The sequence below is a fragment of the Garra rufa genome, chromosome 6, assembly GCF_049309525.1.
Source record: "Garra rufa chromosome 6, GarRuf1.0, whole genome shotgun sequence".
Classification (NCBI taxonomy): domain Eukaryota; kingdom Metazoa; phylum Chordata; class Actinopteri; order Cypriniformes; family Cyprinidae; genus Garra; species Garra rufa.
In genome coordinates this window covers 12,320,715-12,348,407 of record NC_133366.1, presented here as the reverse complement: position 1 = coordinate 12,348,407, position 27,693 = coordinate 12,320,715, and the positions used below count along the sequence as shown (strand labels likewise).

Genomic DNA, 27,693 nt, shown 5'->3' with positions numbered 1-27,693 from the left:
CAGAATAAGCATGTTTTTTTAAATAAATATTGTTACACTGAATGACAATGTAACAGTATTTCAAGCAAACTTTGACATTTTATTCTCCAAAAAAATACTTGAAACCTTAAAAGTAGACACTTTACTTACATTTAATGTGCTTTCTATGGACATACCATCACTTTTGTACATTTCTTTTGATGTGGACATCTTAACGCCTTTCATATATATATATATATATATATATATATATATATATATATATATATATATATATATATATATTTTTTTTTTTTTTTTAATTTTTTTTTTTATTTAGTCTTTTTGTTTTTAACAAGTGTTTTTTTTTTTCATAAACAACTCGTTAAGCTTTATCTTAGGCATCAGGTCTGATTTCGGCGACGATAGTCCCTAAACTTCACATAAACGACTTCCTGTTCCAAGAGTCCCTTTTTCGCTCTTTCTACCCAAGCTTCATTAAATCTGTCTCATTTACTAAATGACTCCTGACTTATTTCTGCGCTCCTTTATTTCGTTGTCGCTCTCACCTTCTGCCTTTCTCTCTCTCTCCGTATTTCTCACCCTTTTAAAATTAGACCATTCCATGAATAATTACTTTCTTTATGAATTGTACCAGGGTCAGTCAGTCTATTATACTTTTTTAATAAGGCTATCTACACATTATACTTTGAACACGCCACCCTTGAATAGAGATTTATGAGGATCTGCAGTGAAAGGTCCATTGCAGATTCAAGGTAGGTTTGGGCGAGGGGAAAAAAAAGGCAAAAAGGTGCTGCTTAAGCAACCATGCATGGACATCCACAAAGTGCAGATATCCCTCTATCACCTATAATATCTCTGGGCCATAAGCGAATGGAGGACTGAATGATCTAGTGGATGGATTACTAATGACCTCCTCTATAGAGATTCAAAATATAGATGACTCTGCATGTTAATATTGGAGGATATGAGCCATCTTCTCATATTTGGTAATGGCTGTTCTCCGTTATAGCTAAATACATTGCAGTATGGCCAAAATTACCCATGACCTAGCAATTCAACCCACTACCTCACCAAAATGATCTTATTAAACTTTGCCATCTAATCAGGAAGCTACTTTTTCCTGATACTTTCTGAAGTTGCTTATGAAAGTGTCTGTATGTGCTTGTCTCATAACCAATTATTTAATTTCAGGAGAAAATTAGCTATTTTATATCTGTGGACTGGTAAAAACAGGTTTCTGTCAAGAGTTAAATAGGCCAACATTGACATCTGCTGGAGACGGTAAGAAACTCTTGTCACGATCCTCTTTGTACCCACCAGTCTTTTGTTTTTGAAAAAAGGGACTGAAAATAGTATTGTAGAATATCTGAGCCTTTTCTTTTGAAATAGGAGACAAAAGTAAAGCCAAACATTAATTACCGCCGAGTGTCTCACGACTGAAATTGAAAATAATGCATAATGTACAGAAGATGAGGGTTATGTAGTACCTGGTCTAAATGGGTGGCTGTTTTGTCTGGTTTTCCTTCTGTCAGCTGTTTGTCTGGTAACAGGAAGAACTCGGCTGCGGTGGGCAGTCCAGGCAACACAGTGACCAACAGCTGCTCTGGATTCACTCCTGTCGCCTGGAGACCAGAATACAGAGTATTAGATGTGTAAATGTCCAATAAACAGGATTAGAGGAAGACAAGGGGGAAAAAAGACAATGCCTTTAAGTATCATATACTGTTCCCCAATAATGTTGTTTTTTAATTAATTATTATTATTAATAAAATGATTGCAAAATATTTCAAATACATTCGGGTTTTTGAACTTTCTATTCATCAAAGTATTTTGGATAAAAAAAACAGTTTTGCAAAAATATATATATATATATTAATCAGAACAACCAAGCTATAATAATAATAAACAATATTACTGTTTTTATTGCATTTTTGATCAAATAAATTCTATTCTTTTGAGATCTACCTTTTTTTTTAAATAATGTTTTTTTATTAATTACTATTATAATTATTTTACAGATATTAATACTTTTATTCAGCAAGAATGCAATACATTGATCAAAAGTGACAGTACAGATTTATAATATAACAAAATATTTTAATAAATGTTGTACTTTTGAACTTTCTATTCAAAGTATTCTAAAAAAAAAACAGTTTTGCAAAAAAAAATAAAAATATTTAGCTGCACGACCAAGCTATAATAATAATTTACAAAATTACTGTTTTTATTACATTTTTAGATAATAGATAATAGACTTTAAAACGACATATAACTCTAATATTATTTTGAGATTGGCAGTTTTTTTAAATAATGTTTTTTTATTAATTACTATTATTATTATTGTTATTATTATACAGATATTAATAATTTTATTCAGCAAGAATGCAATAAATTGATCAAAAGTGACAGTACAGCTTTAGAATATTAAAAATATTTAGAAATAAATTTTGTTCTTTTCAACTTTCTATTCATTGAAGAATTCTGAGGAAAAAAGTCACAGTTTACAGCATTTTTGATCAAATAAATGCAGCCTAAGAACATACAAAACAAAGACAATGTATTTTTCAATAATAATTTTTAAATATTTTTCAATAATGTTTTTTTATGAATTATTATTATTACAATTATTATTGTTATACAGATATTAATACTTTTATTTAGCAAGGATGCATTAAATTGTTCAAACGTGACAGAAAATATTTATAATTTTACGAAAGATTTAAAATAAACTTTCTATTCATCAAAACAATTCTGAAAAAAAAAACAGTTTTGACAAAAATATTAAACAGCACAACATTAATTATAACAAATGTAAAAAATCATCGTATTAGAATGATTCGAATGATGGATCATGTAACACAAAGATTAATTGATTAATGGCTGCTGTAAATTCAGTTTCGCATCACAGGAATACATTTTAATAAAATAAAATAATTTACAATATTGCTGTTTTTATTTTTGTATTTTTTATTAAATACTTGCAGCATAAGAGACATCTAAAAAATAGTTCAATAATGTTGTTTCTTTTGTGAATTTTAATATTTATTATTATTATACAGATATTAGTAGTTCAATAATGTCATTCCTTTTATGAATTTTAACGTAGTATTATTATTATACAGATTTTAATACTTTTATTCAGCAAGGATGCATTAAATTGATCAAAAGTGACAGTAAATATTTATAATATTAATAAGGATTTCTAATAAATTCTGTTCTTTTGAACTTTCTATTCATGAAAGAATTCTGGGGGAAAATTATCACAGTTTTGACAAACATATCAAGCAGCACAACATTAATAAAAACAAGAGATGTTACAAATCAGCATATTAGAATGATTTCGGATAGATTGTGTGACAATATAGATTAATGGATTAATGGCTGCTGGATTAAATACATTTTTATTAAAATAGAAAAATTGTAAAGTGTTACTGTATTTTGATCAAATAAATGAAGAAAAAAAATATTGTGCATATATTAACATTTCAAATGGTCACTGATATAAATATAAAAATATTGTAAAATGCATATACAATTTAAAATAATATAATAAAATAGTATATGCTGTTTACTGTCTCAGGAATGCCTCAATTACACAGTCCATCACAGCTGTGATGCATTTAAAGGTTTAGTTCAAAAATTAACATTTCAGCATCATTTACTCCCTCATGTCTTCTAGATGGGTTGAACCCGATTTGACATTGTGCCACACTTCATTGGTTTCCAATCTTGCAACAAATCAATTCTTCAGCAATTCTCCTTCTGTGTTCCACAGACAAAAAAAAAATGGTACAAATTTGAAACAAAATGAGGATGAGTAAATATCCTGAATTTTTATATTTGTGTGAACTATGCCTTTCAGACATAATATAAATATATAAGATTCTCCTTGTTTCACGTTACAAGGTCACAACGTCCACCTCGTTCCTGTCCATATGCCCAGCGCAAAACTCATTACACACATTACCACTAACCAACTAGAGCAGAACACGCATATGGCTCACATGAGAACCGTTATTCTCAAGTGTCATTATCCATAAACATCCATAAAGAAAGTCTCCATGTTCAGTTATAACGGGCCTCTTGAAAATGCCATTGGAGAAGTGCAGGAGAACACTGATGATTATTTCGGTCTGTCACGCCATATGTTTGAATATTCGCAAAGCTTTTCCTGTCACGCTGGTGTTTTCCGTCCATCAGTAAAGGCGAATCTGGAAGCCAATTTCACAAGTGTGTCAACTTAAGTTCTTCAAGCAAAGAGTGAATTGTGAAAACCAAACAAAGCTACCCGAGTACACGTTTTATACCTGAAATGTATTTTTCTGACTCTGAACATCTTAAAGGGGTTCTATTATGCTCTTTTAAAAAGTCTTTATTTTGTTTTGGGGTGCACTAGAACATGCTCTCATGCTTGGTTCCTTGCCGCTGTCGCCTCTGGCTTGCTTAGTTGGGGACACCTTCCAGCGATATCGTATACTATTTGAACTGAACTGAACATTCATTGATGAACTGCCTTTAGTCTCAGCCTCAGACGTCACGCCAACGGAACGTTGGCTAAACATCTGATGCATATGGTACACTTAACTGGAAACACTTCAGGAATGTCGAAGTCGTCATCTGATTCGTTGAATTTGACCGGATTTCCAGGAGACGCGAGTGTCGCGTTTATATTCGGTCCGCCGGGAAACAAAGCGCAGACTGATTAATTCAGCGTTTTGCTAAAAGGTGCTTATGCAGACACGTGACACTGAACGAAACGAACTGTGATTGGTTGTTTGACATGTCGATCAAACGGTCTTATGGGCGGGCCTTGGCCAACTAAAGCTTCCATGAATTCCAGACCTTCAGCCGTCAGTCTGAAGGTCTGGCTACGCGAGACTAAACTGCCTTTAACTGAAAATTGATTGTTTACAATAATGCGTTACACAGTATTGTGCTATTAAATACTGTGCAGTTGCTTTGACATAATCTGTATTGTTAAAAGCGCTATATAAATAAAGGTGACTTGACTTGACTTGACGAAATGTGTTGTGATTGGTTTGCAGTCCCTCAGCTTAGACGGCTTTTCAGTCTTGCCATGCCCCTTCCCAAAGCAGCAAGTTCCGTGTTCAACTGTTAGCACAAGCTAGATTAAAATGATTCTTACGTTTTAAATATGGATATTTTTCTTACAAAAACACATCGGCTCGCTACAGGAGGTTTTTATGTACTCTGTAGCACGATATGCCACAGAAGTCATAGATTTTTGGATGAATAGATCAAAAGTTGGTCTGTCACTTTATTCTAATCTAGACTAGTGTCTGTGAATACTGAAATGCAAAATGTCCGTTTGCCTCTGTATGTATGAATGGCGGAGACACGGTTTTGTTTACTACAAACATACTGAAGCCTTTGCGTCTCACATGAACAGATAAATTCAATCTCCAGAGCTGCTGTGTCACTTCCTGTGAATTTTACCGTTTCATTTGAGAAAACTAGCATTGTATCATAATGTCATTGCGACATTGCAAAGTGATGGCACTATGGAATCCCACTACTGAATTTTGTAGGATGGGAGATCTCCAGGAACAGGGCTGGGCACCCCTGCTCTAGTCAATGCTTGTGTTTACATCAGCAACGGCTCTGCATGTGATTCGACCCTCTATACCATACACGTCAACAGCGTGGCTCTCACACGGCGATCGGAGGAGTTTGCGGCCACTTTAGTCAATGCTTGTGTTAATACCAGCCTCCATGCGGCTCGCTGAAGCATCCCAGAAGCAGATGTCCATGCTACATCATTACATTTAGGCTAATCCCCCACCTCGTCCCTCCCCACCCGCCAACGATTCGATTTTCCGTAGGCGGGATTGATTTGAATGATATTCTAATGAGCTTTGTGACATCATAACATCCTGAAAACAAACGCTGTAGTCCAAATGAGCTGCTCGTTGTAGTTCTTGAAAAGGGATTTTTTAAAATCTAAATATTTCCCTTTGGAGTGGACTTTGAGGTGTGTAACTTTGTAGATGTTTTTTTAGGCCCAAACATACGCACCACACACTGAATAAAATTCAAAAAGTGAAAAAGCATAATAATAATGCCCTCTTGACAGGTTTCCTTGGCTCAAGTAGCGCACAAGTAATGGAGATTCTCTGAAAGGCTTTTGCTTTAATGACTACTTCCATGAATACGAAACTGAATCCTTTATGCTGATATTACGCTGCTCAAAACACATCCTGAAATGTCAAATGCCATCACCTTTCTATGAAACACATTCATTAGTGGTTTATTCATTCTTTGTCATTATTTGTGTTTAAGATCTATAGAGGAAATTCCTAGAAGACCTCGATCATTGTTTGCTAAAATCATTTGCAGTTTGTCTTTGTTCTTGATAGAAATGAGTCATATTCTGTATCCTAGAGTCACATCAGATGATGAATATTTTTGCACACCCTTTTTAAACTTTTAAACTGTTCAAAGAGCACTGACAGACTTTAGTGAGGGAATGTTCAAGTGAAAAGGGAAATATCAATTCCTTTTTTCTTAGAAATGTCTACCTGTATGTTACATCCTTCAAGGAAAAGAGAGACTTTACATTTTGAATATGTATATCAGTGTATAAATATAGATGACCTCAAAGCAAACAGACATGATTGCCTCTTCACGTTTGTATATGCAATGAAGTATTATATGTTGAGTTCTTTAATGTCACTGAATAGAGGACTACATTTTCAGCTGTGTGAATAGTCAATTTTTCATTTTTTTTTTTAAATGGAAAGTGGTTTGAACTCACCTGCACCATAGAGGTTTTAATGACTCGACTCACATCAAGCCTCCATTCAGCCACATCAGGGTTGTGATCATCAAGATTAGATGAAAAGGCAAGAAGATGAGATCTGAAGTATTCTGTAATTACAAAAAAAAAAAATTCTTACGATTATTATTAGTTTTTGACTAATGCAAAAATGACTTTCTCAAAATATTGCAATTTATTCTTATATGTATAATTTAGACTTTATTCTTATGATATTTCGACTTTATTTCTCATTCTCGAAACATTTCAAATTCATTATCGAAAGCTTTGACTTTATTCTCAAAACATTTAGACTTACTATTTTGACTTTATTCTCGAAACATTTCTACTTTATTCTTGAAAAATTCTGACTTTATTCTCAAAACATTTCATCTTCATTCTCGAAATTTCGACTTTATTCTTGAAATATACGAGTATATAATCATAATTTTGACTTTATTCTTGAAACATTTTGACTTCATTCTCAAAACTTTTCGACTTTCTCAAAATATTTCAAATTATTCTTATATATATATTATTTCAACTTTATTCTTATGATATTTCGACTTTATTCTTCATTCTTGAAAAAAATTCACTTTATTCTAGAAACATTTCGACTTTATTCTTAAAACATTTCAGCTTTATTCTCGAAACATTTTGACTTTATTCTCGAAATTTCAACTTCATGCTTGAAACATTTCGACTTTATTCTCGAAACATTTCAACTTCATTCTTGGAATCTTGACTTTATTCTCAAAATATTCAGAATTTATGTTAGAAATTTCAACTTAATTCTCAAAACATTTCGACTTTATTCCCAAACCATTTCAACTTTATTCTCCAAAAATGATGACTTTAATCCCATCATTTTATTTTTTTAATTTTTAATGTTGTACTAAAACGCTGTCATACAAAACGAATCAAACCAATCCCTTTTTCAATATTTAATATAAGTCTTAGGTGTCCCCAGACTTTGTCTATGAAGTTTCAGCTCAAAAGATCCAGAAATAATTCATTATATAATTTTGAAAATGCCTATTTTGAGTAAAAGCAGAAACACATCGTTTTTGTGCATGGCTCTTTAAATGAAAATGAGCTGCTGATTCCCATCCCATTTTTAAGAATAGGGATATCCTCAGATACTCTGCTAAAAAACATCTGTTTGGTTTTAATTATCATGTCTATCGCAATAAATTTAGCATTTTGAACCATAATAGTTTAAACTTCTTATATAGGGTTTTTCTGAACGGACACATCTGAAGAATACACACAGAAAGCTGCTGTCACATCATGATTTTCATGATATATCACCTTTAGTGTTAATGTTTTAGAACATAGAACATAGAACATAACTTATTTTAAGAAAGCTTATTATTAATATATGAAGCTATCATCAATGCCTAGCAGTCTGTTTACTTGTTGTGTGTAGAACTCACCGTGGACAGCGATGGTTTTCCTGTCTTGCAGGATGGTATTCCCAGCGGACACCTGTACAGTGACAACGCTGATTCCCTCTCGAGAGAACGTGAACGCTACACTCCCCTCCAGCGTGATCACGGGCTGTGAATACAGTGTGAGAGAGACTCTCTAGAGGATGCCCTGTCAGCGTGGTTGCAGTGAAGATGCCAACTCTATATGGCACTTGGTGAGGCAAACACACACAAACACACACACACACACACACACACACACACACACACACACACACACACACACACACACACACACACACACACACACACACACACACACACACACACACACACACACAGGTTTGTTTTTGTGAATTGTGGGGACTTCCCATAGACTTCTATTGATTTTATACTGTACAAACCATATTTGCTATTGCCCTACACTGACCCTACACCTAAACCTAGCCCTCACAGGAGACTGTGCATATCTTTACATTCTCAAAAAAACTTATTCTGTATGATTTATAAGCCTTTTGAAAAGTGGGGACATGGGGTAATGTCCTCATAAGTCACCCTCTCCTTGTAATACCTATGTCACCCCCATGTTATTACACAAATTTGTGTCCTGATATGTCACAAAAACAAACACACACACACACACACACACACACACACACACACACACACACACACACACACACACACACACACACACACACACTGAGAGTCATGCACAGGTGTCTAGTGAGTCCCACATGAAGACTATACCTCAGAATTGTTCCCAAGCCACCAGATATAGGTGACCGTTCCCACTTGGCTTGGCGAGAGAACCACCGTCAGATTGACTTCTTTATTTTTCACAGCGACAAAAGGGGCAGAGAGGTGAATAGACTCCAGCTGACCTGCGCCGAGACAGAAAGAAAAGAAAAAGTGGGGTTGGTTGACTCTGAATAGTTTAAGATGGTTTGGTAGTTCTCAGATTTTGTTCACTTTCTCGCATTTAAACCTGCTGTGTCAAAGACCAGTGAAGTTTCATTTTAGTGATGAAACTCAATGAAAATATATTTGGAGGATTTTTACATTTAATTTTTTTTTTTTTTAGAATATTTTTATTTGAGCATAAGTCGACTGCTAATATTACAGCAAATATAAAATAATAACTTATTTACTCTACAACTAAGTTATAAAAACGGTAATTTTCATTACAGTCATTCAGTTACAGTAAAACCGTGTAATGTTCCAGAAAATTTATATTTCAAATAAATGCTGTTTTTAAAATATTTTTATTTTTAATATACTGATTTATACTAATTATAGTAACTGAACTTTTCAAAAGTCTGGGGTCAAGTTTTTTTTTCTTTTTTTTTAAATTAATAATACTTTTATTTAGCAAGTGCATTAAATGTATCAAAAATGACAGTAAAGACATGCATAATCTTATACATTTTTTCTATGTCAAATAAATGCTGTTTGTAAAATATTTTATAAATATTTCAAAATCTTTAAATATTGTGCATGTTATCAAAACTGATCTAAAAAAATCTCAAGCAACAAAACAACATTAGATTGATTTCTGAGGGATCATATGACAGTAAAGACTAGAGTAATGATGCTGAAAATTCAGCTTTGCATCACAACAAATAAATACAATTTTTAAATATATTCAAATAGAAAGCAGTTATATTAATTTGCAATAATATTTCACAATATTACTTTTTTTTAAACAGTATTTTTGAATACTTGGTGAGCTTAAGATATTTATTAAATAATAACCGATTTATTTTTTTATAATTAAGTTATAAAAACAGAACTTTTCAAAAGTTTGGGGTCATGTTTTTGTTTCATTTCTTTTTTTAATAATACTTTTATTTAGCAAGTGCATTAAATGTATAAAAAATTACAGTAAATACATGTATAATCTTACAGATTACTTATATTTCAAATAAATGCTGTTTTCAAAATATTTTATAAATATTTGTACATTTTAAAATATTTTTTAAATTAAATCTTAAACATCAAATCAACATTAGATTGATTTCTGAAGGATCATGTGACCGTGAATTCTGGAGTAATGATGCTAAAAATTCAGCTTTGTATCACAGGAATAAATTACATTTTTAAGTATATTCAAATAGAAAGCAGTTATTTTATTTATTTATTTTTTTAAGTATTTTTGAACAAATACATTCAGCGCTTGGTGAGCCTAAGATAATTATTAAATAATAACTGATTTATTTCTATGATTAAGTTATAAAAACAGAACTTTTTCAAAAGTTTGAGGTCAAGTTTTTTGTTTCTTTTCTTTTTTTTAAATAATAATAATGCTTTTATTAAGAAAGTGCATTAAATGTTCAAAAATGACACTAAAGCCTGCAGTAATGATGTTAAAAATCCAGCTTTGCTCCACCGGAATAAATTACATTTTAAAATATATACAAATAGAAATCTGTTATTTTAATTTGTTATAATATTTCACAATATAACAGTTTTTGTTATATTTTTGAACAAAAACATGCAGCCCTTGGTAAGCATAAAAAAGTAATAAAAGATGAGCAAATTATGGTGGAATGTGCTTTTATTTCAAAGGTGACAAAAAAAGAGCATGTCTTTAAGTTACAGCACAAACTAAACATCCTCCTAATGATCCCAAAATGTATTCATTCATTCACAAAAACTTCTCATAGGAACGTAGAGCCATCTGCATGTGCATTTCAGCTCATGCTCCAGAGGCCCTATTTGCTTTGCCTGGCACGACAGGATTGACAGATTGGAAGCGTTCCGTCTCCCTGATCAATATGTCACTGCAGAGGCATCTGTCTGGCTGAATGTAGCAGGGGGTGGCAAGTTCACTGAGTAGGTGGACATAAGAAAAAGGGCGAACATTTGAATCAAACTGCTTAGTTAATCTCTGTTAAACGCTGATATTTAATGATCTTCCTCTAGCACGAACACAGACTAAAAAAACAAGCTACAAAAACGAGCCATCTGCTCGTAAAATGTGTTAAAACAGCATGTTCCAACTTCATTGCTACATAAGAGGATAGAGTTTGTCTGCTCAAAAGTTTGTAAAGCCAGAATTTTCGATTATTGGCATAAAGTCTAATCCATTTTCTGGCCAAGAACCACCCACATAGACAGGAACAGGCCATTTGACCAAGATGTGAAATGACCAACCACACTTTTTTTCTTCTTCGAAAACATTAAGAGGCAAGTACATCTGAAATTGATGCTTGTTAATGACTTCTAACTTGTCTCAGTAGTTTTAAGTGCAACTTAACAGCAAACGTAACAGTTCTATGCTGTTTTGCACTTATAGTCGTATAAAGTCTCAATTCTCAGGAGTTTTATGAAAAAAACAATTTAAACTGTGTTTGATTCATTTAAAAGAAGTTTGATTACACTGTTCACACTGCATGGTTTTAATTTACTCAAAAGAATCGTCTCATAAGAGGCATTTGTTTGGATGAAACTATACAGGTTGTGCTGTTTATGATTCACTAAATGGAAACGACTCATTAGAGTCAATCATTAGGGAGTCAGACTAATGTAGGCATGCTGTGTGTTTTGCGCAAAAAAGAATCAAGAGAATTCGAAACAAATATTCTAAATATTTGTGTAAAAAAACTCCAAAACTTGAATTTGAATTAAAATTTGAATTAAACTCTTGAACAACTTTTTAAACAACAATCTTAAACAGGGCATAATTAAAAATATGCATAATTTATGATTTTTTTTATGAAATACTACTGTGTACTACCTGTAGTCATATGAAGTCAACATAATAGAAAACTGTGAACCTTTTGTGTTTGATTCACTGAAAAGAATCGTTCAAAACAGTCATTTTTTTGGAAATCGGTTTGATTATTTAAAAGAATTGATTCATTAAAAACAGAAAATCAGACTATACAGGTTGTGCTACATGTTTATGATTCACTAAATAGAACCGAGTCATAAGAGTCAATCATTATGGAATCGGACCAATGTAGGCATGTTGTGTGTTTTTTGTCATGAAAAATCAAGAGAATTAGAAACAAATATTCCAAATATCTGTGTAATAAAACTCCAAAACTTCCTTGAATTTAAGTTCTGAATATCTTTTCAGACAACAATATTAAACAGGAAAATTCAATTATTTTTATAAAATACTGTTCATAATGTGTACTACTTGGGTACAGTCGTATGAAGTCTCAGGAGTTTTATGAGCAACATAGGAGAAAACTGTGAACAGTCTGAGTTTGATTCACTTAAAGGAGAACTCCGGTGTGATTTTGACCTAAAGTGTATTGAATCATGATACCGAGTGTAAACGTACCTTGCATATTTCATCTCGGTTTGTGTCCAGCTGTCCGAAATCTGGGGTCAGTTAGCCGATGCTCACAACAGGTTGTCAATGAGAGTCAACAGGGCATCGAAGAAGCCATGTAAATAAATCACTGTTACCCCTTCAGTCGAATCACTTCGACGTTACATTGAGATCCCAATGTAACGTCTCCGTTCCCTCCTTCGGGGAACGAGGGTTACCTTCGTAACCTAGACGTTACCCCTTCAGTCGAATCACTTCGACGTTACATTGGGATCTCAATGTAACGTCTCCGTTCCCTCCTTCGGGGAACGAGGGTTACCTTCGTAACCTAGACGTTTTACGCCATTTACGATGCACAAAGTAGCTCCACACTTCATTGGTAGACTTCCAAGGGCCCTGACATTTAAAGGAACACTCCACTTTTTTTGGAAATAGGCTCATTCTCCAACTCCCCCTGAGTTAATAAGTTGATTTTTACCGTTTTGAAATCCATTCAGCCGTTCTCCTGTTCTGGCGATATCAATTTTAGCATAGCTTAGCATAAATCATTGAATCCTATTAGACCAGTAGCATCACGTTCAAAAATGACAAACGAGTTTCGATATTTGTCCTATTTAAAACGTGACTCTTTTGTAGTTATATCGTCTACTAAGACCAGCGGAAATGTAAAGCTGCGGTTTTCTAGGCTGATAATATTAGGAACTACACTCCCATTCCGGCGTAATAGTCAAGGAAGTTTGCTGCCGTAACATGGCCGAAGCAGGCACATTAATATCACACAGCGCCTGAAATTAGATCCCAGCTAGGTAACTTCCAATGTGACCGGCACTAAGTTTGTGTAATTCCGGTTGTTGCAGCTGTCAGAGTTGCAGCTGGTAAATTGTTAGTGGCTGGATTTACCTGTGTGTGATTAGCTATGGTTATGTGCATTGTAAGGGGCTGTGATAGTAAGTCGAAGATGTACTCTACTACCATGTTTCATAGAATTCCCACGAAAAAAAAAGCAATTCTGACTAATGAATCAATGGCTGGCTGCTCTCAACATGGATCTCAAAACACCGTTAGAAACGATTTAGAAATGGCGTGTTTGCTCCGAGCATTTTCAACCGGATGACTATTTGGATAGTTTTACCGGTACTACAGCACGGCGTCTAAAGGACACGGCGATCCCAACAATCTTCAGAGTAACGTTACAGACAGGACAACGAGGAGCATCGCATGTAAGTGTAACATGACTAATGGCTATTGTTGGCTAACGTTACCTGTGAAATGCAATCCCTGACAACTAGGTTTCGGCGAACAGTTGGCTTAGTATTTGCTATGACCAAATTCCATGTGTGATTGCAAAAGAAAGTTATTGCGAACAGTCGGTGGTGTTTTAAAGTGAGTTTTGAGTAAAAGTGTACATCATAAATATAAGCCTGAAACTGCAAACTGACAGTTTGCATTCAAAATCTTTATATTATATATTGTAGTGGTTGCAGGAATAACTTACTCTTGCGACAGCTGGCCATTAGGTACTCTCGGCGTGTGAGGTTTTTTCCAGTTTATTTTGTCAAACCGGAAAAAAAAAATCTACTACTGCAGGATGCAGCATTGCATCCAAGTCCTCTTTCCAAACCCTCAGCTTCAGTGAATTCTGGTTCAAATTGATACGGTTCAGGATCTGCACCAAAGTAAATATCTTCTAAATCGTCTCTCACAAATGTCTCCATGGCGAGGAACGCTGCCTGTGCATGCAGTTGGTCACGTTGGATATGTTGACGGAAGTAAGCATTTCCACATGTGCTGTGTGATATTACTGCGCCCGCTTCGGTCATATTACGGCAGCAAACTTCCTTGACTATTACGCCGGAATGGGAGTGTAGTTCCTAATCCTATCCGCCTAGAAAACCGCAGCTTTACATTTCCGCTGGTCTTAGTACACGATATAACTACAGAAGAGTCAAGTTTTAAATAGGACAAATATCGAAACTCGTTGGTCATTTTTGAACGCGATGCTACTGGTCTAATAGGATTCAATGATTTATGCTAAGCTATGCTAAAAGTGAGATCGCCAGAACAGGAGAACGGCTGAATGGATTTCAAAACGGTAAAAATCAACTTATTAACTCAGGGGGAGTTGGAGAATGAGCCTATTTCCAAAAAAAGTGGAGTGTTCCTTTAAAACGAGACATTGAGAACTCAGAAAAAGCACCGGTAGTTTATTTACAATAAGATTTATACAGACATTTTCCACCAGGAACAGACCGGTCGCCGCCATCTTAAATTTAGTCACGATAAGTCGAGTGACGAGCAGGAAGGAACTTATCAGGTTTTCAACTTATCAGGTTGTAGTTTCCTTCCTGCTCGTCACTCGTCTTATCGTGACTACATTCAAGATGGCGGCGATCGCTTAACTACTTGCAGTTACTGTCTGTATAAATCTTCTCGTAAATAAACTACCGGTGCTTTTTCTGAGTTCTCAATGTCTCATTTTAAATGTCAGGGCCCTTGGAAGTCTACCAATGAAGTGTGGAGCTACTTTGTGCCTCGTAAATGGCGTAAAACAGTGATTTATTTACATGGCATCTTCGATGCCCTGTTGACTCTCATTGACAACCTGTTGTGAGCATCGGCTAACTGACCCCAGATTTCGGACAGCAGGACACAAACCGAGATGAGATATGCAAGGTACGTTTACACTCGGTATCATGATTCAATACACTTTAGGTCAAAATCACACCGGAGTTCTCCTTTAAAGGAGTTGTTCAAAAGAGTCATTTGTTTAGAATCAAATATTTGTGTAATGATTCCTTGAATTAAGCTATTGAATATACTTTTAAACAACAATATTAAACAAGAAAAAAAGCATAATTCATTTAATTTTGAAAAATACTACTCATAATGTATACTACTTATAGGCATATGAAGTCTCAGGAGTTTTTTGAGCAACATAACAGTAAACTGTAAACTGTTTGTGCTTGATTCAATAATTAAATAATAAATAATTGTTCAAAAGAGTCATTTGTTTGAAAATCATTTGGATTACACTGTTCACACTGTATGGTTTTAATTTAACTAAAATAATCGATTCATTAGACTCACTTGTTTAGCAATCAGACTATACAGGTTGTGCTGTGTGTTTATGATTCACTAAACAGAACCGAGTCAACAAATATTCCAAAAAGTTATGTAATAAGACTCCAAAACTTCCTTGAATTAAACTTTTGAATATATTTTTAAAAAACAATATTACACAAGGAAAAAAAAAAAAACAGCATAATTCATTTTTTTTTTTTTTTATACTACTCATAATGCGTGTACTAGTCTCAGGTGAAGTCTCAGGAGTTTTATAAGCAACATAAGAGTAAACTATAGACTGTTTGTGTTTGATTCACTTAAAAGAACCATTCAAATGAGTCAAGGAAATCGGTTGGATTATGCTGTTTATACTGTATGGTTTTAATTTACTTAAAAGAATTGATTCATTAGAGACATCCGTTTGGCAATTAGACTATACAGGTTGTGCTGTATGTTTATGATTCACTGATTCAGAATTAGAATAAAATGTTTTAAATATTTGTGTAATAAGACTCAAAAACATCCTTGAATTAAACTCGTAAATATATTTACTTATAGTTGTGTGAAGTCTCAAGAGTTTTATGAGCAACATACGAGTAAACTGTAAACTGTTTGTGTTTGATTCACTTAAAAGAATTCTTCAAAAGAGTAATTTGTTTGGAAATCGGTTGGATTCACACTGCATGGTTTTAATTTACCTAAAAAAAGAACTGATTCATTAGAGACATTCGTTTGACAATCAGACTGTACAGGTGGTGTAGTATAGTTATGATTCATTATATATAAAACCAAGTAATGTGATGTGTACTACTTATAGTCGTATGAAATCTCAGGAGTGTCCAAAGGATCATTTGTTTGAAAACTCACTGGACTGTTTGTGCTGTATATTGTTTTAATTTACTAAAAGTAACTTATTCATTAAAAGTTACATGAAGTAAAGTTCATCAGACCTGGATGATATTTTGGGTCCTCAGAACTTTCATCATACACCAAAGTGTCTGTTGGCAATAACTAAGAGGGATGATTCCAATCTCGTGGTCCAGTTAGAGACTATAAGCTTGAAATCTAGACTGCTTAATGTGGAGTGCAATACGACCAAGGCCAAATGAGATTTTTCTGGTCAATAAAGCATAAATGAGTTCAGAGTGCTCAGACCCAGTGGGTCCTTAAAATACATTAAGGATATAAAATCAGAATACGATATGGCTGTCTGTATTATGCATATTGTTACCCGCCCTCCCACGTATTGGCTTACACGTAATGTGTAGGAAGAGGAGCACCGTTTCAGAGCCCAGACTGTTCTCCGCCGTGGCTGACACTCGGTAGATTCCCACGTTCTTGTAGATGTGTTTAATGCCGTCCTCGATAGAGCTCACGTTGGAGTAGGTGAAAGCATTTCCGTCTCCGAAATCTACCGTGATGCTGGTTTTCGATCCATCACCCTGAGAAAAAAAGGATAACATAAAACATCATTGAGTCTAGCTAAAAAAACACAAGCAGGCTGGTGAACAAATGTTCTTTAGTCAAAGAACTTCCTGTAATATCTGTGAATTTCCTCTCTTTTCAGGCAGAAAGCAAAACTGTTTCTGACTACGATACTGGCAAAGCTGTGTGTACGATTCATTCAGCTGTCAGTTCATCTGCTTTGGAGGATGTCTTGTCTCTCCCAGAGCGCTCATCTACCATGGGAAATCATTGCTCTTGTGCAGGCAAGATGGTCTCTCATGATTTCCCAGCTTACAATGGCTAATTTATGGGACCAGTTCTCACTATTAACTAACTACTATGAGTTTTGCCTCGGTTAATCCCTAATTTGCTGGTTATTAATAGTTAGTAAGGTAGTTACGCTTAGGTATGGGGTAGGATTAAAGGGACAGTTCACCCAAAAATGAAAATTCAACTTCACCTTTATTCATCTTCTGAAGATAAATTAAGATGTTCTTGATGAAATACGAGAGCTTTCTGACCCTGCATAGACAGCAATGCAACTACCATGTTCAAGGCCCAGAAGGTTAGTAAGGATATCGTTAAAAAAAGTCATATTTTTGTTATATTTATGCACAAAAAGTATTCTCATAGCTTCATAAAATTAAGGTTAAACCTCAGATGTCACATGGACTTTTTTAAGAATGTCCTTACTACCTTTCTGGGCCTTAAACATAGCTGCGTTCCTGTTTATGCAGGGTCAGAAAGCATTTGGATTTCATTAAAAATATCTTAATTCATGTTCCGAAGATGAATGAAGGTCTTGCAGGAATCACATTAGGGTGAGTGATAAATGACAGGATTTTAATTTTTGGGTGAACTATCCTTTTAATGAATCTAGAATGCAAACTCACATTCCCTAAATGATAATATATGAATTTGTCACTGAAAAGCAGTGCAGAAAACACTGAATCTTTCTATACCTCCTCCAGGAATACGAGGAAGGTGACGTTGCTGGCAAGAGTAGCGGTTAGCTTCCCTTCGCTGGTCACTAAGTGGAGGCCGCGGGGGGCCTGGCTTGGGCACAGCTGTCTACGAGCCGTGTACTGCTCCATCACCCCACCGGTGCAGTTATTAGACACCACCTTTCTGTACCTGCACACACACAGGTGCATAACACACATTCAAATAAAACACATTTATAAACCTGCTGTAAACCTATAAAACAAGTACTTGAACAGTATTTACAGTTGAAGCCAAAAGTTTACATACACTTTGCAGAATCTGCTAAATGTTAATTATTTTACTAAAATAAGAGGGATCATACAATATGCACATTATTTTTTTATTTAGTATTGACATGAATAAGATATTTCACATAAAAGACGTTTACATATAGTCCACAAGAGAAAATAATCGTTGAATTTATAAAAATGACCCTGATTCTTAATACTGAGTGGTTACTCTGAGTTGATCCACAGCTGTGTTTTTTTTTTTTTTTTTTCTTTAGTGATAGTTGTTCATGAGTCCCGTGTTTGTCCTGAACAGTTAAACTGCCCGCTGTTCTTCAGAAAAAAATCTTCAGGTCCCTTTCCAACAATGACTGTATGATTTTGAGATCCATCTTTTCACACTGAGGACAACTGAGGGACTCATGTACAACTATTACAGAATGTTCAAATACTCACTGATGCTTGTGCTGAAGAAACACAATGCATGAAAAGCTGGGAGTGTAAACTTTTGAACAGAATAAGGATTTGTACACTTTTCTTATTCTTGAATTTGAAGATCAGGGTAAATTTAACTTATTTTGTCTTCTAAGAAACATGTAAGTATCGTCTGTAGCTTCTGAAGGGAAGTACTAAATGATAAACATATTATATTTAGGCAAAATAAGAAAAATGTACACGTCTTCAAGTTTACACCTCCAGCTCTTTATGCATCGTGTTTCCTTCTGAAGCATCAGTGAGTGTTTGAACCTTCTGTAATAGTTGCAAATGAGTTCCTCAGTTGTCCTTAGTGTGAAAAGATAGATCATAAAATAATACAGACATTGTTGGAAAGGGTTAAAATACACAAAAATGCTGAAAAAACAAAGAATTTGTGGGACCTAATAGATTTTTCTGAAGAACAGCAGTCAGTTTAACTGTTCAGAACAAACAAGGAACTCATGAACAACTATCACAAAAAAAGGTAACAACACAGTATTAAGAATCAAGTGTATGTTAACTTTTAACTATTATTTTCTCCTGTGGACTATATGCAAACGTATGTGAAATATCTTATTCAGGTCAGTATTAAATATGCATTTTGTATGATCCCTTTTATTTTGGTAAAATAATGAACATTCTGCAGATTCTGCAAGGTGTATGTAAACTTTTGACTTCAAATGTATTTATGCAAGTGAAAAATTTCACAAATGTAACTACATAAAGAAAATATACATATTTCTTAAAAACATTCCTATAAACCAATTGTTGTTCAGGAACATTTCAGCATGTGTAAATCACTTTAAATAGTCAGATGCATGTGTCAATTGTTTTCTCACCCAGTGCTATTGAGGAAGGTGTGTTCTGTAGTACAGGTCCGAGACATGGAGGAGGGGAGGAACCAGAATGCTGGAGTACATTTCCCATCAGCCCTTCTCTCAAAGCCATAATCACTGGGGGGAAGAAAAAAAAACATGGTGCGAACAGCTATCAGTTCTCAATTCTAGACTTTGTCTTAAAGGGGTCATAAACTGAGAAATCAACATTTCTATAATCTTTTGACATATAAGATGTCATTGCACTATAACAACATCCTGTAAGTGTCAGAACTCAAAACTTTCTTGTTAGTCTAAGTCAATCTGCTAAGACGATTTTTTTGAGGTTGTGGAATGTGACACTTTATGACATAATAGTGTGGATAAACACCGCTTCCACAGAAGATGATCAACGCCTGCTTCTACATCGCTGCCTCTTTAGCCCCACTCACCGTTTCATGCGTGTAGTGTAATAATGAGAGAGAGGTAAACGCAAGTCTAAGCAGAAACTAAATGATAAAGATGGCTACAAAGACAACAGAGATGCTACAGAGTGGCAAGTTGTGAAAAAACATTCTTTGCATTACCTTCCTTCTGATCCCAATGTTAGGAAAGAGTGATTTAATTTATTTTAATTTAGTTCCTGACCGAGTCAATGAGAATTTGATCCTTTGTTCACCTCATTTTACCACACATTCGTTTAGAAGCAAGACGTAATTTGACACAGGATTCAGAAAGATTGAAACTAAAAGATGATGCAATGCCGACTATATTGAATCTGACAATAATGTTGCACCACACAAGTGTGAGTAACTGTTTTTAGTATGCAATTGCTCACTATTGCTTTGTCTGCTATTACAGATCAGAGTCTGGACCTGAGCAGGTATCCGTTTTTGACCTAAATTACAGCAGCGTCCATCTATAAAGGATGTAGGCTGTCAAACATACATAACTATTAGCCAATCATATCAGTGGGGGTTTACTTCTGAGTTAATCAAACAGAGTGAGACGGTTAAAAACAGGACAGAAAATAGCCTATTACTTCTTAATTATGATGTTTTTCATGTAAAAATCTGGATAACATTATAAGTGGACCTCAGAGAACAATATACAAAATAATAAAACAAAGCAACTCATGACCTCTTTAAGTCATCTTTTGTTCATTATTACTAGAGTCCATTATAACATTTGTCTTTTATCTTTCATAACTCACCGTCTACTACCAGCTTCACTACAAAAATGAATAAATACATTTTAAAACACTGAGAAAGCTTTAATAAATCTATAAAAATATTGAAATTATTACAAGAAGTGAGAATGCCAGTCTTACTCGCTATGATTAACATAACTGAATAATTCTCACCTTTATATGGACATAATTATCTTAGCTGTCAGGAATAATATGTATTTAAAGAGAAAGGTCGAAGTGTTACCCACATTATAATTATTGAAATGGGTTAGATCTTTTTTACCCGTATTGGTAAGTCAAGAAAAGTATGTAGCTCGACATTTTAATCATAATAACTATGATCATTACATGCTTTTAAGATTCAGTCTTTCTTTTCAGTCATATACTTTTTATTTTCTAATGATTTATAAAAAATGTATGGTAGCCAGCAGTTAAAATGCAAGCATCTGTCATGACCTAGAGATAAAATAGGCATATATTGGTATTCAAAGGCATGACAGCAGAAAAACACTCAAGTTTGACATTAAGTACATTATCATATATTACTATATTTTTAGGCCTAACTGTCAGACAACCCAAACCAAAGTTGTAAGTCCTACAATGCAACTCAACACCCCGATCAAGAAAACAAATGAGGCTAATTAGCATGACAAGCTACACAGATGTAGCCGGCTTGTGTTGGTAAACGCACAGCATTTCAGTCCCTGATTAACAACTTTCACACTTTGTTCGGTATGGCCTCAAGGGGACTGCAAATGTGGAACTTTCCAGAACAGTGAAATTAATAACTTTGATAATTCTGGGGAAAATGAGGGGAGAGGCCACATTTACATGACAAGAAAAGAGTGTTAGGAATACAAATGGAGGCTTTAAGCCACAAAGCATGGGGCGTGAAATACTACAGAAGAGAGGGAGGTGACAGATGGAGAGAACAGTACTATTGAGGAGCTGCGGTTTTCAAGAAGTAACACACGTCTGTCTCCATTTAGCTGTCTTTACACAGCTTGACTAGTTTGCACTTAGCAAAGTTCTTTAAGAGAAGTCCTGTAACTCTTCTGGAAATGCTAATCTGGTGAGAACTGGCCACAACTTAATTCACAAGCCCTCATTCTGTCTTTCAATTGTCTTGACAAGACATTGGCTGCAGTACTATTCAGAAGAAAATTTGTTTGGTCAAAAGTTGCTCTTTTACAGCTCAAGCGACTGGAGTTCTCAGTCATGTTTCATTTAAGTATCAACTTTGTCTTTGATATTTCTTCAGTAATTTCTTTAGAGACAATTGTTCACATGCACTACCATTCAAAAGTTTGAGGTAGATGTTTTAGTTTTTGGAAGAAGTCTCTATACTTTTATTGGACATAGAAAATTAAATAAAACATTGAAAACAGCATTTTTTAAGATTTTTTTTAAAGAATAGAAAGTTCAAAAGAACAGCAGTTATTTTAAATAAAATAAAAAAACGTTACAAATGTCTTTACTAATCACTTAAATGCATTCTGACTGCATTAAAATAAAATAAAAACATTGAAAAAAAGCTTTTTTTTAAATCAATTAATTTTCAATCAAATCCATTCTGGCTTTTCTGGCACAAATCCAATGTGTCCTCAAAAAATAAATAAGTAAATACATAAAATAGTTAAATGTTGAAAACAGTTTCATTTTTGTGAAGGCTGTCCTCAATAAAAAATAAATAAAATAAAATAGTAAAAGGTAAAAAAAAATAGCGTTTTTTTTTTTTTTTATCAATTAAATTTCAATTAAATCCATTCTAGCTAAATTAATGTGCCCTCCTTAAAATAAATAAAATAAAATAAAATAGTAAAATGTTGAGAACAGCTTAATTTTGTGTGTTTTTTTTAGGAATATGTATTGAATAGAAAGGTAAAAAAAAAACAGCAGTTATTTTAAACTGAATGATAAAATTACAAATGTCTCTTTTGATGGCTAAAATAATAAAAAAAAAATAATAATAATAATAAAAAATAAAATAATAGTAAAAGATAAAAAAAATCTTACTTTTGTGAAGGCTGTTTTTTTTTTATCAATTAAATTTCAATTAAATGCATTCTGGCTAAATCAATGTGTCCAAAATGAAATAAAATAAAATAAAATAGTAAAACTTTGAGAACAGCTTAATTTTGTGTGTTTTTTTTAGGAATATGTATTGAATAGAAAGTTCAAAAGAACAGCAGTTATTTTAAATTTAATGATAAAATTACAAATGTCTTTACTGTCACTTTTGATGGCTAAAATAAAATAAAATAAAATAGCTTACTTTTTGTGAAGGCTCTTTTTTTTAAAATAAATACATTCTGGCTAAATTAATGTGTCCAAAATAAAATAAAATAAATAAAATAAAATAAAATAAAATAAAATAAAATAAAATAAATAAAATAAAATAAAATAAAATAAAATAAAATAAAATAAAATAAAATAAAATAAAATAAATAAATAAATAAATTAAAATAAAATGTTGAGAACAGCTTAATTTTTGTGGGAGCTGTTTTTTTTAGGATTATTGAATATAAATTGAATATAGATTACTTATTTTAAATTAAATGATCACTTTTGATTCTGGCCGAATTAAAATGTGTCCTTAAATAAAATAAAATAAACCTTACTGACTGAAAACTTTTGATTAGTAAATGTAGTATATACGTATATATCAGATCTTAAAAAAATCAATACAGTAAAAATCTAAAAAAATGTTCTGTTTTTTTCATACTTGCATACTAATGTTTATTCTGCAGTACAATAAGTTTTAAAGCTTAAATCTTACAAGAAAAATACTTGTTTGCTTACCACTCAAAGTCGGACGCAGTGCAGTCACATGGTTCGGACATCATCGTGACAGAGTAAGTTTTACCCATAACACACCTCGCTATGGCTTTCAGCTTTCGGTAGACTCTTTTGACTCCCATGAGGCAGCGTTCACCCTATAAGCAGGATTTCAACATATGCATACATGCATACACACACACAAACACACACAAATATTTTTTAACAATAAAGTTGGCATATGGTGTTCTCATTCAGGTTTATTTCAGTTCTCACATGAATAATTCATAACAACGAAGCATGTGCGCATCACCCTGAATTTAGAAAAAAATAAGAGACTGGAAAATAGGAAAGAGAGAGAAAAAAATGTTTCCACTCATTGTGCTCAGTTGTTTTATATTTCATATCTCACATCCGAACTCTGTGGGGTTCATGTTGTGAAAGGTTTGAGGCATCTAGGCCTCTCGCTCACATTTCATGTAACGCCTTTTGTTAACAAAATTCAAATTAGTGCTCCAAATACTGCAGTTTTATTTCGGATTTGTGCTAGCTGAATGGGAGAAAAGTTACAGCTGCGGTCCACTGCTGGTCATGTCCTCTTTTTCTGCAATTCATATTTATCAGACTAACTGGTGCAGAGCGGAGCAACAAAGCCCTCCAGCACGGGACGATCCTGACAGACACCGAATGGCTTGATCTCATCGGCATAGTACTGTAGTCTACAGGCCAAAAGCTGGCTTTTAACCATCCAAACTTTGACGTTGTTCTGTCATTCTTCGATTTCTGTTGTCTGCTTCAGCTTCTCAAAGTTCGTCACAGAAATAGAAAGTACCACAAGGCTTTAGATTAAAGTAGGACAGTCTACTGCCATGTCCTTACAAGTAATAAACGTACATCTATTATCCCCCTGTGAGAGGACACTTGGCTTCTGGCTCGACTTCTGGGATATATATTATTCTATCTGTTCAAATATAGTTTCGGCAGCGGACCCTGGGAAAGCATGTCAGGGCCGGTTAGAAAGAGCCAATGCGGCACACTCTTTAGTGCAATCTAAAGCATCAGGCCTCACTGGAAGGTTTATTATGCTGGAAAGACTAGACAAAGCAGAAAGGTATCTGATCGAGACTTTATGGGGCTTCCTTAATTTTAAGGTTTGAGATGTAGTATAGAAGCTGAGTGGAGGACATTAATGACATTAAGATGGGGAGATTCGCTTATAGAGGTTGTGCGATTGTCACAAGCCTGAGGGAACTTTTTTTTTACTGGATAATACTACCCTTGTACCTTTAATCAATGTTAAGAACTTGTTCGTTGTTGACGACAGTAACACACATTACAGTTTGCAAACTGAAGACTTAAGATTATATGTTCAATATGATGAATTGTTTTTTGACCTTTCCATTAATAGGTCATATTGTCGTTTTGGTAATACTTTACAATAAGGTTCATTAGTTAACAATAATTAACAACATTAGTTAACATGAATTAATAATTAACAAATTCTACAGCATGTATTATTTTTAGTTCATTTCAGCATTTACTAATGCATTATTAAAATCACAAGTTGTGTTTGTTAATTGTTTGTTATTATTTGTTAATGCACTGTGGACTAACATCAACAAACAATGAATGTATTTTTATTACATAACATTACATAATTCTTACAATAATTTGAATAATTTTTTTATTATTATTTTAATTTATGCAGTTATTCTTCTCATTCTTATTTTTATTCTATTCTTAACAAATTAGCTGTTAACAAAGTACACCTTATTGTAAAGAGTTACCATTTTTTATTAATTTTTTTTTTTTTAATTTATGCAATTATTCTTATGCTTATAGTATTCTTCAATTAACATTAAACAATGTTAAAAAAATGACACCTTATTGTAAAGTGTTACCTTTTTAAATTAATTCATTCATTTACACAATTATTCTTATTGTTATTTTTATCCTTATTCTTCAATTAAACACAAGTCGGACCAAAGGTTTAAGCTTTTGTCAAAATTCATTACTTAATTCATTAATATATATATTTTTTTACTTTAAATAGTAATAAAACAGTTAACTGAAACAATATATAAAAACCTTTTTAAAAACAAAAACTATGTTTAAAAAAGTCTAATTTTTATTTAGTTTAACCTGTTTAATTAAAACTAAAACAAAATAAATTTAAATTAATAACAACTGAACAGACATATTTTTAAAAAAGACAAAAACACAACACAGTTACGAAAACATTAAATATAAAAGCAAAAACTAATACAAAAATAAACATTTAAAACAAAACACATATTTAAAAAAATATATTTTTTAGCTAGTGCCAAGGCAACATTTCTCATTTTTCACAAAAAATAATACTAATAACTGAACAGACATAAAATTATATATATATATATATATATATATAGGAAGGCAAAACAAAAACAAAGTTACTAAAACTTTATTTAAATTTGAAATGAAAACATGAAAATATGAAAGCAAAAACTAATTTAAATAAACCTAAACATTAAAAACAAAACATATATATAAAAAATATATAAAATATATATAAATATATATAAAATTTAGTTTATTATTTTTAGCTAGTGCCAAGGCAACATTTCTTATTTTTATTTAGTTTACCTTGTTTAACTAAAACAAAATTAATAAAAATGAATAAAAACTGAATAGACTTATTTTAAAAATAATAATAAAAATGACAAAACACAACAAAGTTACTAAAATGTTATTCATATTTAAAATGAAAACAGAAAATATGAAAACAAAACAAATTAAAAAAACAATCCTAAACATTAAAAACGAATATATATATAAAACTTATAATATACAATACAACTTATGTTTTTAGCTAGTGCCAAGGCAACATTTCTCATTTGTATTCAGTTTAACTTGTTTAACTAATACTAAAACTAACTAAATAAAAAAAAATATTAAAAACTGAAGACATGTTTAAAAATATATGACAAAACTATGAGTTACTAAAACTTTATTTAAAATTAAAATTAATTTAATTTAAATATTATGAAAGCAAAAACTAATTCAAAAAATTAATAAAAACTATAATAGGATCTTAATATAATAACGCTGATTCTATTAAAAAAACATGGCTAATTTAACAAAATATAATATTAAAAAAAAACATTTAAGTAATTTTATTATTATTTATACTAGTAATATTGGAAAGTTTGTGAAAATGTGATGTTTTTATATTTGTTAAATTATATGTGACCCTGGTTTTATAGATTTAGATTTAGACATTATATACATTTATGAATAAATAAGCTTTAAATTGATGTATGGTTTGTCAGAATAGGACAATATTTGGCTGAACCTGAAAGTGCAAAAAAATCAAAATATTGAGAAAATCGCCTTTAAAGTTGTCCAAATGAAGTTATTAGCAATGCATACTAATCACAAATTAAGTTTTGATATATTTACGGTAGGAAATTTACTAAATATCTTCTTGGAACATGATCTTTACTTAATATCCTAAAGATTTGTCATAAAAGAAAAATAATTTTGACCCATACAATGAATTTTTGGCTATTGCTACAAATATACCCGTGCTACTTAAGACTGGTTTTGTGGTCCAGGGTCACATATATTCATAATTTATATTTATGAATTATGCACTTTCTTTCTTCTTTAAAGAGGTCAATATGCAACACTGTGTGAAACAAGGATTTAGGCAAATATTCAGATGTTAAAATAATAAAGTCACTTCTCACCTGGTCATGTAAATCCCACGGCACATAGTCAGACTCGATGCATCTTCTGTTAAAGATAGACCTGAAGTCTATCTTTACCAGCTGCCATTCTGAGCGGTGACTGACATGACCGAAGATCCTGCAAACAAAGGCACAACATCAGCATCTGAATGTCTGGCGAGCGGTGGCATATCGAGAGTGCGGTGACTCTAATGATTAGAAAGATGTAGAGCGGACAGGGAGAGGAAATGCTTAGCAATGTTATCCGAGTCAAACCACATCAGTGCAAACCTGCGTCAAACTGTCAACAAAAAGTCTGAAACTCGCATTGAGAAAGTCTGACACTCAAGAACAGTGTGACACTTTTAGGGCCTGTCAGAAAGACAGCAGAAAGTATCTAGGAATATCCTACAAAGGAAAACTTCATGAAATACTTCTCAAAATAATTTTAGGTTGTGCCGGATTCAGGATGATGTAAAATCAGAACTGGCATGATGGTTTTAATGACTTCCCTTTTCAAACAGGTGATTCA

The 27,693-nt window shown here is 33.0% G+C and overlaps 1 protein-coding gene across 1 annotated transcript in view; it reads right to left on the bottom strand.

Annotated features, from left to right (window-relative positions):
* Positions 1–27,693, bottom strand: part of sorcs1 (sortilin-related VPS10 domain containing receptor 1) — a 253,063-nt gene that overhangs the window by 12,174 nt on the left and 213,196 nt on the right. Inside the window, exons 15-23 of the mRNA XM_073842166.1 lie at positions 27,183–27,300; positions 23,476–23,609; positions 19,509–19,622; positions 17,944–18,115; positions 16,791–16,977; positions 8,938–9,071; positions 8,194–8,317; positions 6,758–6,870; positions 1,470–1,604 (exon numbers count right to left, since the gene is read on the bottom strand). Of these exons, the coding sequence (XP_073698267.1) occupies positions 1,470–1,604; positions 6,758–6,870; positions 8,194–8,317; positions 8,938–9,071; positions 16,791–16,977; positions 17,944–18,115; positions 19,509–19,622; positions 23,476–23,609; positions 27,183–27,300 (1,231 nt within the window). The remainder of the gene's footprint in view (positions 1–1,469; positions 1,605–6,757; positions 6,871–8,193; positions 8,318–8,937; positions 9,072–16,790; positions 16,978–17,943; positions 18,116–19,508; positions 19,623–23,475; positions 23,610–27,182; positions 27,301–27,693) is intronic.